General features: G+C 39.7%; 1 protein-coding gene across 2 annotated transcripts in view; it reads right to left on the reverse strand.

Moving 5' to 3' along the window:
- Positions 1 to 707: 707 nt before the first annotated feature.
- LOC121320568 (TGF-beta-activated kinase 1 and MAP3K7-binding protein 3-like) overlaps positions 708 to 19,426 on the reverse strand; it is a 45,574-nt gene continuing 26,855 nt past the window's right edge. For both annotated transcript variants that reach the window (XM_041259001.1, XM_041259000.1), the window contains 5 exons: positions 11,348 to 12,911; positions 6,554 to 6,714; positions 5,062 to 5,155; positions 3,943 to 4,026; positions 708 to 3,180 (listed from right to left, as the gene is read on the reverse strand). In XM_041259001.1, the coding sequence (XP_041114935.1) occupies positions 3,038 to 3,180; positions 3,943 to 4,026; positions 5,062 to 5,155; positions 6,554 to 6,714; positions 11,348 to 12,911 (2,046 nt within the window). In that variant the 3' untranslated portion in view covers positions 708 to 3,037. The remainder of the gene's footprint in view (positions 3,181 to 3,942; positions 4,027 to 5,061; positions 5,156 to 6,553; positions 6,715 to 11,347; positions 12,912 to 19,426) is intronic.

Raw genomic sequence — 19,426 nt, forward strand, 5'->3', positions numbered from 1 at the left:
AGTTGACCCCAACTCTGTAGCCTTGCATAAATAGATCCATTGCTTTCCATTCTATAGTATGCTACTATATAACAATTAAATAATAAATCAATCATATTAAAATACACACATATACATTTTTTATATTTAAAACAAAACAAAACAAAAAAGCACACCATACAGTAGGTTAGGGTTATCGGATCACGGTGCAATCCATGCAAGGAACTATTGGCAATTTCATATACATATTTGTACCCTGAGCAAAAGAAAAAAAAAAAAACCCAAAACACACACCACCAAAAGAGATCACAAAGCATCCTTAATGCCACTGATAAATAACAATGTAACCCCTCTTCTTAGACACACATAGAGTAACATGTACACTCAGAAGTGTCTGATTGCAGATTGCATCTCCCAACATAATCAAGTCCAATTTACACACAGCGGCAAGTACAATAATACCATTCAAATTTTTTTTTTTTTTTTTTTTTTTTTTAATAAAAATTTTAGAGTAACCAATCCCTTTTTTTTTTTTTTTTTTTTTTTTTTTTTTTTAATTCCCCCCCCAATTTTGCATGTCCAATTATGTTTTTCTCCTCACCACAGCGGGTCCCCACACAGCACAGACGTTCTGAGGGCATGTAAGCGTCCTCCAACCTCACAAGCCTAAAGCCAGAATTTGCTTTACACTGAGCAATCCAGAGCAGAGGTGGGCAGGCTACCGATCCTGAAGAACAGAGATCAGCCCTGCTTTTTATCCCGTCTGAATGTGCTCAGTATCTGGCCAGTAGGGTTCGCTGTTGTGGAGTCCCTGTCGATTTCCCATCCCCCCACCCTGTGAGCCTCAGAGCCAATGTGACGCCCCCTTCAGAGCCGCCAGCAAAGTTCGGCCTCTTTGCACAGCCTGGACGTGAACTGGCACTGTCCAAGCAATAGCATTTTTTAATAATAGATTAAAGTGAAGTGCTCACGTGCGTGTTCAGACTTAATTAGTGCACAAGGTTATACAACGATTCAGAAGACCATTGGGATTGGGAAATGTTGGTTTTCATAAAGGATTAATTCATTTTATTTCAGGGGCACTGCACTATTTAACCAACCCAGACTCCTTCAGATATCAACCCACAAAGACCTTTCCAATGTGGTGCTTTGGATGGACATTTGGTCCCCTTGAGATCATTCCGTTTCTTTGTTCTCAATAAAAGGACTGGTTTATTACAATAAAATGCAAATAATTTAAAAGATTTATTTAAAAATACCATGCACTGGCTAAGCCCTTTGAAAAGCATTAAGTGAGCTATACCATATATAGTCGTAATATAAATTAAGGGGTTGAAAGGCTAGCTTATATCATGATTACCCCCACCTCTTGTCTATGCCCTATAATAACCAGAGTAGGGGTTGGGGAAATGTTAATTTTATTCCCACATCTCCTTATAAACCACAATTACAATATTTATGCAGTAAATATAAAAGACGTTGAATGGATACGCAGTATCTATTCAAGTGGGAAGGAAGCGTTAAAACCGGGTTGGACAGGTTTTTTGAGTTTTTTTTTTTTTTTTTTTTTTTTTAGCACACACACACACACAGCAGTGGTATAACATACAAACTGAGGTTATGTAGTTTACCACAAGGCCTAAACAAAAATGAAAGCTACAAGTGCTTCTGAATTCTACAAAGGCAGGGGCACCATCATAACAAGAACACACGCATCCTTATATACTCTTGCACGCATGCATCATACTTTCTACACTCTGCATCCCAGATCCAACAGTTACTTCATAAAGAACGAGTGCTTTATTATTAAGCATCCAAAACAAGACGTTAGCCTTAGAATACAGAATACATACACACTATGCATGAAAGTACCAGTAATCATATTTTTGCAAGTCCTTTGTGATCTTCATTTTTCTTACAATATTACTGTCATTATTACTGGAACATGCAGTGTGCAATATAGATTTTTTAAATGTAATTTAAGATTTGCCTTCAGCGTTTTCTTAGACTGGTTTCTTATTTGTGTGCAAATAAACCCTTACTTGTCAAATCAGCTATTTGCATAACAATAATTGTCAGCTATATTAGGTTTGGGTGCGCAACGAACCTTCTATGCTGTTGTAAACATTACAGTTTCTCTTCACAAAATGGAAGCTCAAAGGCTAGCGTAACAGGAAGAGGAAGCAAACGCTTACCACATGTCATCAACATCATTGCTGAGCTCACAGACCTGAGCGGGATTTGGGATCTTCGGAATTTGGCATAAGTTTGCTGAAGCACAGTTTAAAAAGTAAAAAAAAACAAACAAACAAAAGGAAACCTTGTTGTAAATGCACACTATTATTATAGAAGAGCATGCTACAAAGTTCAGATCTGTTATGATGCAACGCATTCACCAGTGTTATTGGTACAGTGGACGACATGGTGTAGTACTAGCACTAGGGATTATTAAAGAAACTCCGATTGTACACTCTCTACGCATAAGGCAAGGTATACCTTTACACTTCCATCAACGTGAGAAATAGCTTTACTTTATAATTTAAAATCATACAGATTGCAATTACCCTGAAGAAAGCAGCAATTATGGATATCTTAATTCCTCTTAATTATTTTATATGTCGCTCTTTGCAGGCTGTGCCAGAGTTTGATCAAAACGGTGCAGTGTCAAGTGTCACACAATCCAGAGTCAACACCTTAGTTTCTGAAACCTATTGAGGGTTCTCCTCCTCCCAATGTAGGCCACAGAACGGACACAGTGGATGACTTTCATATGAGGAAAAGGGTCAAGGAGCAGAATCCCAATATTCAGCAAAATCCTCTACTATAGAAAGGCAGCAGCTTCCTTTACCTCGGGGAAGGGGAAAACGTGCATCTGGCATTCTTTCCAATATGCCTGATCAGGACGGATTACCATAGCTTTGATGATGGTGTTTCAAAAGAGCTTCACTTTTGCCCCTGCACTGGAAAATGGTAGCGGTTGTACAGGTCAGCCCTCAGCCACTCCCCTGTGCGGTTTCTGAGGAAGCCCCCTTTCCCTTCACCTTGCCATGCTTTGGGTTCAGGTATACCTCGGCATCTCGCACTGCTCACAGCGGTTCAGGGCTGGGTGGTTCAAGAAGGTGCAGCTTTCACAATTCCAGTGGGCCCCTTCAAAGTCCTCATCTCTCGGTTGACGTCTGGGCTTTGAGCTTGTCCTGGGCTCTGCAACAGGATGCAGAAAATCAAAGACATTCAGACACTAAGGGATTTGACAAGTCACGACTGCTTTTCCACGTTTTTATTGTCTCTGTTTTTACCATGTTACTTCTCTGTGGAACAGGATTTCCATTACATGAGAGAAGATGTTGAACTTCATGCTGATTTGAACTCGGCTTTCACCAAGATAAGCACCAACTAAGACGTAGCTTTATATTTTGTTAGTTACATGACATATTAAAATCAAATACACACTTACCATAAATCGACATCATCATTCACATTGGAAAATATGAGACCTACAAAGTTATGGTGAATTTTATTATATGTCATTTACTTGAATTATCAGCACCATGTTCTTTAACGGTATAAACTGAATGTCAGCAAAGTTCATACAATAATAATGGTTTCATCTAAAAACCATGAGTTCCTCGTGTACATCTAAATTATTGGGTGGATTTCTTTTTTTTTTTTTTTTTTTTTTTTTTTTTAATTCTGAAGGACCAGCACAATACTAATATACATTTTCATCAGAGTTAAGAATTAGTATAAATTTTAATCAACTTCAACAATTGTAAAATGATTTGAACCATCAGTAGTACTACCTCCACTAGAGGGCACCAAAGAACTGAACACCAACAGCAAATCCCATTGGGATGACCACACAGTATTCCTATTAAACTGGAATACAATTTAGATTTCTCTACCAAAATCACAAAAAGCAGAGTCAGAGACAATTGGAACCAATAGCTTTCCAGAACAGCACACCTTTTTTACTTGGCTTTGGAGGAACTACTGGACCAGGCTGAATGTGGTCATAGAAGTTGTTCATTGCTTTTGGATCAAACTTCCCTGGAAAGAGAACGAGAAATTATATTATAAGCAACACAGTTCAAATGTGAGTTTTTTTTTTTTTTTCAGTCCTTCAGTCTGAATTCAGCTTGAACATAATAATAAATGACCACTAGTCAGTCACTGGCTATTTGCTAAGCTGTCCTATACACAGTCTCTATTTGATTGACATGTTGTATGACGTTTGATTGAGATATGCTACTTCTATTGATGATGATACGCTTCTCTAATTCAGGGCTCTAGTACTTCAGCACAAAGGCATTGGAATGTGCACGAAGACCTGGAAGCTCTGTGTTCTGGCTACAAAAGGAGCAATTTTCAAAACTCTGCTGCTGTAAAGGATTAATTTGAACCTTTTAAACAACATTACAGGGATGGAAATAAGACTCCCATTGTATAGAAGTTTGACCCATTCCTGATTTCATTATGAAACACACCTGAGCTAATAAGGCTTGAAGTAAAACCTGGAGTGGGTGAAACTGCTATGCAATAGGAGCCTTCTTTACATCCCTGACCTATCGAAGTTACATTAAACGAAAAACAAACCTCTACATTTAAAGCAATAAATTTATTAAGTTTATTAAGTGACTTTCTTTAAAAAGAAATATGATAATAAAATGGTAAAAATACAAAGTATTTGCCCTCATAGTTCATGTATCTTGAAGTTTAACCATGCTTCTCCCTACAATTATGCTATACATTTACTGGTTTGTCATGTTTTTTAATATGCTTTACCAAACCTCTCTGGACTTTATAATGCTTTATTACACTTTGCGATGCTCTTTCTATGGGAAACTAAGTGTAAGACTTATGGGGTACTCTCAAGCAAGAACCAGGCACACACATATACTACATCACATATTGGCTGCTTGATATCAGAATGACCCGTGCACAGATGTGGGTCTTAGACACCCCTTACAAGGTCTTGATTATACTCAAACAACTCCTTATAAACAATAATCCAGGTGGACTTTAAAAATATGATTTGAAGTCCCATAATGACAACACAAACATAATTAGAGATGATTTACAGACCTCTAGATTTAAGGAGGTCAATTTCTTTCAGTGTACAGTCAATATTGATTTGAAGCTGTCTGTTATGACTCCTTAGTCTGGTCATGTCTTCTGGCTAGTAAGAGAAAGAGAAGGAAAACATCAAGGTGAATCAAATTCATTGTTGGGCTTTGAAGTTCATTTGAGACTGAGGATAAACTGACCATCCAACTCCTTAAAACAACAAAAGACTGCTGACTGAAGCAAAGGTGTTGGTTTCATTAAAATACATACCTGATAAATGGTGCAGATTTGCAGTAGGGTTAACTGGGAAATCCTTCATAACTAACAATTATCAATAATTCACTAAGCAACTTCTTTGTCTACTTAATAATGCAATGCAGTTTAGAGCTGTTCGAAATGTTTGACCAATTCCAGAAAGGAAAAAAACAAACAAAAAAAAACACAACAACTTGTGCAAATGTGCTATTGCACATTCTGAACCCCCTTTTACACTGGCATGCTCTACCCGGTCAAGCCCTGGTGTCATGCGGGTTGGGTACGCAATTTCACGTTGCTTTTGATAAAGCAGGGTTGACCTGGGTGGCGGATGCAAGTACACAATCCGCGTATCAATGCACAGGAAGCCGCTTGTTACTGATGCTTCTATCCAAGCTTCTCTGGATTAAACTGTCGTCCCAAATGCTGATTAGAGCAAATGTTTCTACATCTCTGCTACAATCTGGCTCAATACAAATATAGCTAAACAGAATAAACAGAAATGTTCCTTGCGGAAGTGAAACCTTCATGCAGGCGTGGCTGTTTGTTATTGCGTCGGCTCATGAATGGCTATCAAGCATTTTGTCTTGCTCAACCCGTGTCAACCCACACCCAGAGGTGGGTCACTACACGGGATTGTGACCTGGGTAGCCATGACCCGGGTAGGAGTACCAGTGTGAAAGGTGCTTAGGCTCTATTTTTACAGTATAATGATAAATTACAAACCTGCATTAGTTTGTTACCTTCTTAAAGTACATTACTTGCTGTAGCCTATGCGCAATTCTGTACATGCACATTAGAAGTGTCATAAAGAGAGTCGTTTCTCACTTCCAAACTCAGTTTATACAGGGCAACACTTGTTTAAATACCAGTCAGATGGTGCCATATGGGTATAGTGTAAACCCCTCAGTTCTTATTTAAAATTTGGAAGTGGAACTCTGCATGGATTTAGAAGAAAGCGTGTATCAGAAAGCATATACTCCCTCTGCCCCTTTTGAGAGGGCATTTTGTACCTGAAGAACTGAATGTTATATACAGAAACTAAGCATATAACATTCTATTCTCAGTTACCATATTTTACATTATTTAGATATGATAAACAGCACACAATATAATTTGTTGCAACACTGAATACTCCCAATGACAATACACAATGAACAACGAGTACTCATTCAAAACAAATGTACTGAACAGATTTGACTCCCCAGCATATACTATATTGTTATCGCAGAATGACCAGCCCAGAGAGACTGACCGCTGGAATCAGTGAGGTGGTGTTGACTCTGTGGAAGCGTCTCTGTATGAGGTCGTACTCCATGCCATTGACGTCAGTCTTGAGCTTCTCCAGTATCTGTTTCTCCAGTTGAAGCTCCTTTACCAGCCTCTCCATGCGGGCCTGCTGGTGCAGGAGCAGGGCTGAAACCACAGCGAAACAAGCACACTGTGAGACAACCCTGACAAAACCAATATGAATTCCTGCAACTCCAACCCAGGACACAGTATGGCGCTGGTGCATTACGAAACTTTGAATGGGCAATTCTTTTTTTCAGTCTGGAAAAGGGGACGAGATTTGCAGCTATCAAAACAGCAGCATACAATTCTGAATGAAAAACATTTTTTTTGTTTAGATTGTAAATGTTATATCTGTATTTTGTTCCCAATTAGATGTTTAAAAACAGGGTATTTTTATTTATTTATTTTTTTTAAATGGATGTTTGTTTCTTCTTAACAGAGAAGTGAGCTCCTTTGCTTCATGTTGTGAAGGTAGGCGTCTCAAACAGGAGTGCCTGAACACACCTTCCACACAGTCCAAACCACAGTACTTATGACACTTTTTTGCTGCAGGCCAGTGCACTACTTTATAACCAATCACAAGGTCTATAATATTCAAGTCAAAACCAGTATTGCAACTTTCAGGTTAGGCATTCCATAATGTAGTCAAAATGCAGACTTCACCTCCGAGGCATTATAAATGCCAATTAAAAGTATAAAATAAAATGGTTTGGGGACTGTAATTACACATCCAAAACAAGAAGCAGTTTCATTCAAACAATCTAAACTGAATGGATTCACCACACTAAAGGAGATTACAACTTACAGCCAAGTACACAACACAGACAATATACTTACCACTAGAGTAACTATTTCTGATATTCATGATAAAAGTTACATAAAATCCCCTTGCACTGTTTTTTTTTTTTTTTTTTTGTTTGTTTTTTTAATTCCAGGAAGCTGTTTCCACTAAACCAGCTATATAACAGGTCCTACTTCAAAAGAAGGAATGTTTGTGAAGTGACGCAAATAACTTGGCAAACAAGTGCGTCGATATGAAAAGAAAACAGAATACCGTTGAAATGCTGGTGCCAGTTCTACAGCAAACTACATGTTAAATGATCTTTAGACCTCTGTTAGATTTAAAACGCCCTCACAGCAGTGCAGAATCTTCATTCAGCTATACCAGTCTGCATTTTCACTTTTACTTTAACAGGAAACCATGCCTTGTGCCAGCATTGTTGCACGTTTCACATCACCGAAAAAGTAAGAGCTGCAGTTAGGGACATAAATCAAAAGTCCCCTTCCGTACAGCAATGAATAATGAAATACTACTGAACTGTTTGTCATAGGGAATGTCATTTCATATATTGCACACTGAGTAAAGTTTCATGTTTTTCAGAAAAGCAGCAAAAAGATGCATTTGCTCCTATTTGAAGTTAAATAACATACCAGTAAATACATTGTTTTTGGAGACAAGTGGCTAGTACTGCATCAGTACATATAGTAAGCTTGTACAGCAGCTAGTGCAATATTCACTAAACACTTGTTCCAGTGCCAACATTTTTAAATGCAGCCAAAATGGCCCGGTCTATGTATAATATATGTAAGACATGGGCAATTTGCCCACAGTGGGAACATGTTCTGATACTTGTTAAAGCTCCAGTATCCCATAAAATTTGAAAAGTAGTTTTCATATCCATGTCTGTCACAATTTTTACACCTGGTTTTATTAACTCTATGGGGTCAAGATTTTCTCTTCCAAGACTTAGAAAAAACATATACTGTATGCATTATAAAATATAGCTGTTGGAATATTTTATTTAGATATAAATTAATTTTTGGTCTTAGAATACAACTCATAGAATGGGTTAAAGATTAAGCCAGATTCCTACAATTACTACTTAGACAGTACAAACTAGAAATAAAACATGTTTTCTTAGGAAATTACAGTTGATTTTATGAGGGTTATAAAAACAGGCTTCTTCAAAGATGCTTTGAAGCTAGGGTTAGGACAAATGGGCAATTAACCAAGTGAGAAGAGATTTGTGTCTTTCTGATTAGTTTAAGGAAAAATCATGACATCACTGAGAGACTGCATTTAAACTGAGAATACTGAAATGTTTTTTGTATTGCTCTGATCCGTGCTTGGAAAGAGGAAACTTGCACACTGTTGTCACCATGTAACCTTTAAGATGTCCGGATGTAACTTTGCAACTCAGAACTTTTATCTTCAATAAACTATTTGTATCTGGACTTGAAAAGAAGAAGCTCAAGACTTCTCTTTTCCTTTTATGCTTTAAATTCAGCAACAGCATATATAATAAACTCTGTAAACCTGGTACAATTAAGATATTCAGTGACCAAAGGGCGGTAATACTGTATTTAAGGTTGTTATCTTTATTAACCTAGTATAAAAACAGCATGTCCTGAAAAATTTTGCTTTCCTGACTCCCAGCCAGGCTTCTATATGGAATACTGAACCCCCTGCTACAGGAGCACGCATGCTTTCACTGAGTGTGACAGACTGGGAGAGGGCGCCTACAGCTGGAGCTACCTTTAAAAAACACAGCCAACAAAGCCTATTCTCTGGCAATGCAGCGGGCACAGATGCCCAAACTACAAAAGTATATAGCAAACTGTGATGCAAGAACTACATTTTAGGGTAACATTTGAACACTATTATGGAAGACTGCAGCTTTGATGTTGATTTGTAACTGACCTCAGAACGGCAAGGCTATTAATGAGGTACATTTCATGATGAAGTTTAAATCCTTGCAGGCTTTTAGGAATTTGATTGGTCATGTCACTACCTGCTTTCAAATCTCACTTGGAGCACCTAGGGAATAGGAGAGATACTGCTGAGCAGCGTTTCTTAGCTTTAGCTCTGCCAATGTGCATTTTGAATTCACTTTACAAAGACAAAATGTGCAACAGGATCAACCACAGCTGCCATTTCTCACTTTACTGCACTTCACAAACAGTAAAAAAACAAAAAAACATTCAGTCTGTTTATCAGAGCTTTAACACCAGAGCTGGCTCTGATAACACCTTAGCCAGAACACAATGCACACTGCACAGTAAAAAGCTGTACAATTCATTGCCTCACGTCATAACTATAGATCAGCAGTAACAAACCTTGGTCTTGGTTTTATATATTCAGCTCACTGAATAAATTAGGGCTGTGTTAGAAGGCTCGTTCGCTAGCCAGGAATTTGAAGGTAGTGTTAAACCTTCGAAGGTTCGTCAAGTTGCATTCACTCACTGCATGTATTTCTTTTTTTTTTCTTTCTCTTAACAGAAACCGTTTGACAATGTATTAAGACTATAAAATCACACATAATGTCACTCACATGCAAAATTAGAGCTTTTGATTTGTATTAAAATCCACTACCGTTGTACCAAATCATTACACGTGCGGTAGCAACTCTATATGGCGCCGCTGCCATGTATGGAGCAGGGTATAGTATGCCAAAGCACTGGGGCGGTACCTATAGCGGCTGTAGTGCTTCAGTAAAATATGTACCAAATACCTAGTGTGCAAGACAGTGTAAGAGAAGTGCTATGGTGGAATATGTTCGAAACATATAAAATAAACACTAACATTAATCATTTTAATTTCGAAATCTGCCCCTCCTCCCTCCAGCTCATGTTATCCAGAGACAAACCTTTAATTTCTTCATTCGCCATCTCGACAGCAAAGTGTTGGCATAAGCTGTATTGAAAAAAAATGTCTCCAAAACCCCCTCCTGTTTATAATTATTTTGTTAAATGCCTAGACAACCAAAAAAAAAAAAAAAAAGTTGAATGCAAACTGTGCAAGCAACTGCTGATGTGTCATGGAGGCAAAACTAATATTTGGGGTCACTCGACAAGTGTAAGTTCATACTATTATTAACATTTTTAGTAGTAAAATGTGACTGTGACAGATAACCTGCTTGGAACGGTGACTGTTAAATAAAGCTTTGTTTTGTCTAAGTCAGCTGCAGTTGGTGCTGCTGCAATGCAAGCTTACTGTATATATCACAAGCAGCATCAATTACATGTAAATAAAACAATGTGTATTTATATTTAAATTACAAAAAACATTTTTAAACTACATGGGAATGTTTTATTCCATTTACATGGATTACCTGTAAAATAATATGATTTTCAATCAAATATACAACTAGTAGTTATGGTGACGTTCCCAGTAAATTATGAAAATTAGTGATATCGAAGGTAAGAACCTTCCTTCTGTAATGTGTTCCGAACCTTTGAAGGTCAAAACATACACTTTGTTGCAGCCCTAGCATAAACTAAGCAACATATAACAATAAAAACAACACCTGGGCTGTATCCAAGCAGGAACTGATCAAATAAGAAGCCAATAATAATTCAAATAAAAGTCAATACCCATTTTTATGGTATTGCCATTTTCTTTTCGTAACCAGCATCTGTTAAAGCTCCTCTTGATATGTCCATGCCTCTTATGAGCCTGTATTTGTAATGCTTCCATATTGTATCAATACCAACAAACAACAACATTTGGTGCAACATGCATCCCACTGATACATGCATTTTTGAGGTGCAGGTAATTTGATCAATTCCTTTCATTAGAGCTGAGAAGGGGGGGTTACAGATAGATTGAGGACAAAAAAGTGCAGAGAAGAAGAATGTGGTAGACAAAGTAGTGATCAAAGAATCACAATACAGGGTAAAACTCAAAATGACTGTGCAGCTTTAAAACCTGAACATGTCTCTAACACACAATGCTAAAGGGCCACCAGATCATTACCTTGAGTGTAAGCATAGTCGTCAGAGCCCGAACTAAACTTTCTGCAATATTTATTGCTGCCCCTGTCTCCGATGGTGCCGGGCAGGGCAGAGATGGGCTGGATGGGTTCCGGAGCGCCAGGGTGCTCTCCCTGCTCCACCAGGTTCAGGATGCTCTCAGTCTCTACAGTGGGTGACTCCACCTGCCGCTGCCCTGGCCTGCCAGGAGATACTTTGATCTTGAAGGTGTAGGAGGAGTTGTTGGGCTGCGTGACCCTTGCCCGAGGCCCGCTGGCAGCAACAGCTGCCTGTCCTCCCCCTGCTCCTCCTCCACCTCCCTGCTGCGGTGAAGGGGCTGGCCGGGAGTGCCCCTGGTGGATGTACACACCCGGGTGATAAGCCGCCACCTGAGCAGCGCCGCTCATGCTCATCTGGCCTCCGGACATCCCTCTGGAAGGGGAGCTGGGTGCGATATATAGTGTGTTCTGGCCTCGCTGCTGCTGCTGCTGCTGCTGAGGATGCTGTTGGCTGGTGACAGGAGAAGAGCTGCGGTTGAGGGACCTTTGTGGAGATTCCAGGGTGATTTCTATCTGGTTTTTGATGGAACTCTTGGACATCACCGGTGATAGGTAAGGGATAAAGGAGACAGGCTGGCCTCCTTGCTGCTGGTAGCCATGCTGCTGCTGCTGCTGCTGGTATGGTAGAGACATCATAGTTGGGGGGCTGATTGGCATGAAGACGTGAGAGGTCTGGTGGCAAGGCTGGCTGGGTTGGATCTGGTGCTGAGGAGAGCTGTAGGGAGAGGGGAACTGGGAAGGTGGTGGGGAGTGGAAGGCTGACTGAGGCATCTGAGGCTGCTTGGAGGAATATGGAGTGGGCTGGTAGGGCGAGGTCTGAGTTTGGTAGACAGGGATGGCGTGAGGCTGCTGATTGTAAGGTTGCATGTGACACTGCGCAGTGGGGGAATGCCAGGGTGAACTCTGGGGGGTCTGCCTGCCTGAGGGGCTCTGGGAGGAAGCAGACCGGATGAAGACCGTGTTTCCGGGCGTGGTATAAGGGCAGTTCTGGATCTGGGAGGGGAGGTGCAGGGCGCGCGGGGCAGCGGGGATGTTCTGGGACAGAGTGACGGTGATGGGGTTCACGGTGTAACGGGGAATGGGAGTGTAGGTGGGAGAAAATCCCTGCATAGCAGAAGAACTCATCCCGAGGGGGAGAGAGGTGGGGGGAGGCGTGCTGGCTGTGCAACCCTGCTCGTTCATGAAGAAGGGATTGTAGACAGACGAAGGGGCCACAGTGGCGGGGGCTGAATGGGGCTCTTGGAGCAGGCACACCATCTGCTGCTTGGTCCCTCCTCCTCGCTGAGGGTCAATGTGCCCGTCGCTCGAGCTGTGCACCAGCGTCCGCTCCCCGTTGTTTTGTGCGCCATCCCCTGGTTGGTACCCGGTGGCGGAGTGGATGCCCAGGTTGATGTGAAGCATGTGGTTCCTGTTCATCCTGGTGTCCTCTGGACTGTGGTACTCCCCATACAGGTACTTGCTGCTCTCCCGCGCAAGGGCTCGGCAGCAGGCTTCCAGATTGTTGTTATTCTTAGTGGGGGGAAAAAAAACAAAAAAACAGTTTGTATCTGATTTGTCGCTATGCATCAGTGCAGGAGAAATGTAGGCACACCCATGAATGTCTGAAAAACCCTTCCTGTGACCTTGTTTGTTTTGGATACAAGAGACTTGGCTACTGCACCTACACAGCTGATCAAACCCTGAATAGTACATTGAAAATCCAAAACCTTTTTCATCAACTAAAAATAAACTGCTTTTCGTTCAGGTGCTTTTCGTAATTACTACACCTTCATCTGTGTAAATCTCTTCAGGGCATTCTACAGAGCAAAATTAAATTCTGCACAACATGGGTCATTTATATAGCTGGTAAGGTTGGCAATCATATGTTGTATCACGGACTAATGTTAAACACCTATGTATAAAAAGAACAAAAATGATTTATTTAGATTGGTTTGTGATTAATTAATTTTTAAAACCCTGAAATCTTTTTTTGTTCAGGGTGGAGCTGTCTGGCGAATGACCTTAGGTAAAACTATGGAAAAAAACAAAAAAAAACCCCAAAAAAACAAAAACACTTGTGTACAATTCTACCTATAGATAAATGTTATTACTGGTTAGAATTAAACCAATGTAGAAGCCACACTTTGCTGGGGACCCCGAGGGGGTGTCACAATGGGCTCCGACGATCCCAGGTTGTGGGGGGGGGGGGGGGGGGGGGGGGGGGGGGGGAGAAACCAGCAGGGATTGCTTCTTCTCATAGCACAACAGCGAACCATACTGGCCAGACACTAAGCACATACAGAATGGATAAAAAGCAGGTTGGTCTCTGTTCTCTGGGATCAGTAGCCTGCCCACTTCTGCTCTGGATAGTGCAGCGTAAAAGTGATTCTGGCATTAGGCTTGTGAGATTGGAGGATGTTTACATGCCCTCAGAACGTCTGTGCTGTGTGGGGACTCACTGCGGTGAGAAGAAAAAAAATAAAAAATAAATAATGAGACATTCCAAATTGGACGAAAATAAAAATAAATGACTTGCTCACTCATGTGTAGAATATTTAGGTTGCTATTTGATGTGTTGTTTTATTCTGTTGTGTACAGTGCAGCTAATGTGGTACTGTAGCTTTAACAAAAAGACCAACACGCACTGACGTTGCTGCTCACTGCTTGTGTTTGAATGATCTTCAGATCGGGTTAAGTAAACGTTCTGCATTTTGATGGGGTCATTCGCAAGACAACCCCATCCCAAACACAAAAACATTTTGGGTTTCTAAAAATGTTTATGTAACACACACACACACACACACACACAGAGCATCAAAATAAACTTATCACTTATATTTGGATAAAATTCACAAAATGTTATCAACAAATGACAAACTGTTTTTTTATTTTTATTGTGCTGATTAACAATTGCCATCACTAAGATGCTGCAAGTGTTGTGACTCTTGGTCTCCCAGGTTGTGTCATTGACAGAGTGTGTCTGGTTATACCATCTCACAAGGTTTGAAATTGCTGGCTGTGAGCACCCAAGACGGCGAGCCACAGTACACAGTACACAGCCCTAGTCCAGCCTCCAACATGATGAAGGTAAGGCTCTCGACAGACGTGGAATACATTTTTTTTTTTGTGATTTTCTTTATTTATTTATAAATTTTTATTTATTGTTTATTCAAGCTTGCAATTCAACAGCTGAAATCACTCCATATCCAGTGTCCAATCAACTCTCACACTAATTAGGTGATTAAGTGCATATGCTTCATTCAGTCATTCAAGTTTGTCATGGTCAAGGATGAATGATCGAGTGATTAAAAAGAAACCAAAACATTGTCAATCATTTCTATACCTTATTTTTTTCAAAAAGAAAATGTCTTCTTTTGATGCTTGGTGTGTGTGTGTGCATATATACACACATACACACACACACAGTGCTGTGGAAAAGTCTTTGCTCCCTCCCTGATTTTCTGCATTTTTGCAAATTTTTCCTACTGAATTTGGTCAGATCTTTTTGTGGGTTATAGTAGTATATAGAGGGAGTCTGACAGAAAAAATGACACCAAAGTTTGGTGTTTCTTTCATTTGTTTGGTATGCAAGGTAATCAAACATGCAATCTTCAGATGTGAAAAAGTTATTGCCCTCCTAGTTATCTCAACCCAATTAAAAGAGATAATTAGGGTCAGCTGTTTGAATACTATGGTTAACAATCAGGCCTGATTTGGGCCAGTCCTGCCCAATATAAATTTGACTAACTTTGACCCTTACCATCAGAGTGAAGTTGTCAACACACAGGTTCTAGAGACACATCATGCCACAATCAAAACAAATTCCTGAGGATAAAAACTGTTGATGTCTAAAAGGGTTACAAAGCCATTTCTAAGGCTCTGGGGCTCCACCAAACCACAGTCAGAGCCATATTGCCCAAATGTAGAAAGTTTGGGACAGTATTGAATCTTCCCTGGAGTGGCCGTCCTGCCAAAATCTCTCCAAGAATAACGTGTAAAATCGTCCAGCAAGTCACAAAGAACCCTAGAACATCCAGGGATCTGCAGGTCTCTCTCGCCTCAGCTAAGGTCAGTGTTCATGATTCTACCATCAGAAAGACACTGGGCAAAAATGGGATTCACGGCAGAGTAGCAAGGCGGAAACCACTGCTCACTAAGAAGAACATGAATGCTCGTCTCATGTTTGCCAAAAAGCACCTGGATGATCCTTAAGAGTTCTGAAACAATGTTCTATGGACAGATGAGTCAAAAGTGGCACTTATTGACCAACATGGGTCCTGTTATGTCTGGCAAAAACCAAAAACTGAATTCCACAGTAAGATCCTCATACCAACGGTCAAGCACGGTGGTGGTAGTGTCATGATTTGGGGATGCTTTGCTGCATCAGGATAATAACCTGGATGGTTTGCCATCATTGAAGGAACCATGAATTCTGCTTTGTAACAGAGAATTCTACAGGAGAATGTCACGCCATCCGTCCGTGAGCTGAAGCTGAAGCACAGCTATGTCATGCAGCAAGACAGTGATCCAAAACTCAGAAGCAAGCCTACAACAGAATGGTTGTAGAACAAGAAATTTAAAGTTTTGGAATGGCCTAGTCAAAGTCCAGACCTAAACCCCATTGAGATGTTGTGGCAGGACCTGAAATTAGCAGTTTATGCTAGAAAATCCACAAATGTCACTGAGTTGAAGCAGTACTGCATGAAGGAGTGGGCCAGAATTCTTCCACGGCGCTGTGAGAGACTGATCAATAACTACAGGAAGTGTTTGGTTGCAGTTATTGCCGCTAAAGGTGGCGTAACCAGTTACTGAGTCTAAAGGGGCGATTACTTTTCTCACAGAGGCACTGGGTGTTGCATAACTTTCTTTAATAAATAAATGAAATAAAAGTATCAAAATGTTGTGTTATTTGTTCGCTCAGGGTCCCTTTTATCTAATATTACATTTTGGTTGAAGATCCGATAACATTCAGTGTCAAAAATAAGCAAAAATGCAGAAAATCAGACAGGAGGCAAATACTTTTTCACAGAACTGTGTGTGTGTGTGTTTTTTTAAAAAAAAGTTTAGGTTACCAAAAACTGAAAAATAACGTACATTGCAGAGTTATACAAAAAGGCCTTTTTCAGGGAACAAGTAATGGGTTAACAACTTACATCTGTTCTGCAGCAATGGAAGTAAATTAAGCCTTGAAAGTTGATGCTAACAATTCCTACAGGTGTCCCAACTTTTGTTGATTACTTACAAACCCTGTCTGTATAAAAGCAGTGTTGGAACAGACTGTTACTACACCCTCTTAAGCATTATTTGGGCACTATTGTACTGCAGGAAGTAGTATATTGCTATCATAATGGTGAGAAAAAGTCAAATAACAAAGGAAGACAGACAGACCATTATAACCCTTAGAAGTGTAGGTCTTTCCTTTAGAGAAATTGCAAAGAAAGCCAAGGTGTCAGTGAGTACAGTTTCCTACACCATCAAAAGGCACTTGGAAACTGGAGGAAACTCTGACAGGAAGAGGTCTGGCAGACCCAAAGCAACAACAGAATCAGAAGACAAGTTTCTGAGAGTCAGCAACTTGCATGATAGGCGGCTCACACGACAACAGCTTCAAGCACAGCTTAACACTGGTCGAAGTGAGCAAGTCTCAGTTTCAACTGTGAAGAGAAGACTTCAAGCTGCAGGTTTGACAGGTCGAGTGGCAGTAAGAAAGCCATTGCTAAGATGGCAAAATAAGAAAAAGAGGCTTGTCTGGGCCATGAAGCACCACCAGTGGACTACTGAAGACTGGAAGAAGGTCTTATGGACCGATGAATCAGAATTTGAAATCTTCGGTTCATCACGCAGGGTTTTTGTACATCGTCAAGTAGGAGAAAGGATGGTTCCTCGGTGTGTGACACCAACTGTCAAACATGGAGGAGGAAGCGTGATGGTCTGGGGCTCTTTTGCTAGATCCAAAGTCAGCGACTTGCACAGAGTGAGTGGCACCCTGAACCAAAACGGCTATCACAACATTTTGCAGCGCCATGCAATACCCTCTGGTACACGCCTAGTTGGTCAGGGGTTCATCCTACAGCAAGATAATGACCCAAAACATACCTCCAGGCTATGTCAGAACTACCTTAGAAGAAAAGAACAAGACGGTAGGCTTCAAATCATGGAATGGCCAGCACAGTCTCCAGACTTAAACACCATCGAGCTGGTTTGGGATGAACTGGACAGAAGAGTGAAAGCAACACATTTGTGGGAACTTCTGCAACAGTGTTGGGAAGAACTTCTCGAACAATATTTGATTTCCATTGTAGAAAGAATGCCACGAGTGTGTTCGGCTGTTATATCTGCAAAAGGTGGCTATTTGATGAGTCAAAAATTTAGATTAAATTTTGTTACACAAAACGATTCCATTCCGATTTCTTTATCTCCAATTGTTTATTTGTTCTATGCTTTAATTTCAGAGTACATTGAGACATTAAACTGCGTAAATTTCAATAAAAACTGGAAAAATGGAGGTGTTCTAAAACTTTTGACCGGTAGTGTGTGTGTGTGTGTAATTATATATATATATATATATATATATATATATATATATATATATATATATATATATATATATATATAATTTTTTCCACAATCGCAGAATCACGGACGGAATTGCAGAATTAGGCATTGGGAGCAGAATTGGCATTTTGGAAATGGAATTCTGCTTTGCAACTGCACCTTTAAAAAAAAAAAAAAAAAACTTTTGTTATTCTCCTATAAAAAAATGGATTGCTTTGAAAACTACACTACCCAGAAGCCCAGCGATGATGCTTGTATAAAACATTTTTTGTATGTTTATTTGGATCATTGGATAACGAGAAAACAGGTGGTTTTGTGGGTGTTATGCTGATGGACTGTCTGTCTCTGTTGCGGTGCTGCCTGTGTGTTATGTGAGTCGAGTTTAAAAAAGCAATTAGCTGTTCTGTGAGAGTTCAAATCCGTTACTCCGTCACCCGCTCAACACAAGGAAACGGCACAGTGGTTGAGGTGAAACCTTTAGTTTTAGAACTTATTTCTAATGTATCATTAACTCCTTAATACTACATACTCAGGGGGATTTTTAGTTTTTTTTTTTTTTTTTTTTTTTTTTTTTTAACTCGTGTTGCTATAACATGGCTCTCTTTACTCTAGCTACTGCAGTAAGAATAGAAAATTGTAGATTCAACAATGAGTGGACCAATAAATATTTATTTTACCGACTGTACCGAACGCAAAGCCAGTGTGTTTATTGTGCAATTAATGTGCCAGTAGTTAAGGAATACAATATGAAACCGAACAAGGAGCTTTCAGAAATATGTATCCACAGGGCACAGTAGTTAGAAGTTAAAACACTAGTTGAAGAGCCCTGCTCTAACTAAGGCAACTATCTGTCAGGGTTTACGAGAAAGATATATACGAGAGGTATATAAGAATATTATTTTCCTGATCCCTCTATGTACTTCTACTGTTTTATTTGATCTTCATTTTTCTACCATTCCCAAAAAACTTTTTTTTATTTTATTTTTTTTTAACTTTTATTCATAATCAGATTTTGTTTCCAGGTCATTTAATTTTCCTTGTCAGGGTATGAAAACTTGAATTCGCATTTTCTGAGTTTTGTAAAAAAAATGCTGAAATAAATGATTGCAGACATCTCTTTATTGTAACTTGTTTACCTCATCCACCAAAGCAAAACTTGCTACAAAAGATTTTTCCTATAATTGTTTGTTTGAGAAATTTCTAGAAATTATACATTTCCATAGCTCAAAGAGCCAGCTGCCCAAAGTTTCGATACATTGTACATATCTTTCTCAAGGGAGCCTGTGTTTGAATCAAAATGTTGGAGGTATTTACAGGTTTTTTACGACATGACAACTACTTCTTATTGTTTATATTCAAATCCATGAATTACTCTTGCATGATGTAATGGTATTCTATATATTGTGACAATTTGTACTTCAAATCTATACTAATTCTAATTAACATTATTTTATATAAACTTATATTATCATGCAATGCTGGCTCTGGGG

Source organism: Polyodon spathula, chromosome 9, assembly GCF_017654505.1.
Source record: "Polyodon spathula isolate WHYD16114869_AA chromosome 9, ASM1765450v1, whole genome shotgun sequence".
NCBI lineage: Eukaryota > Metazoa > Chordata > Actinopteri > Acipenseriformes > Polyodontidae > Polyodon > Polyodon spathula.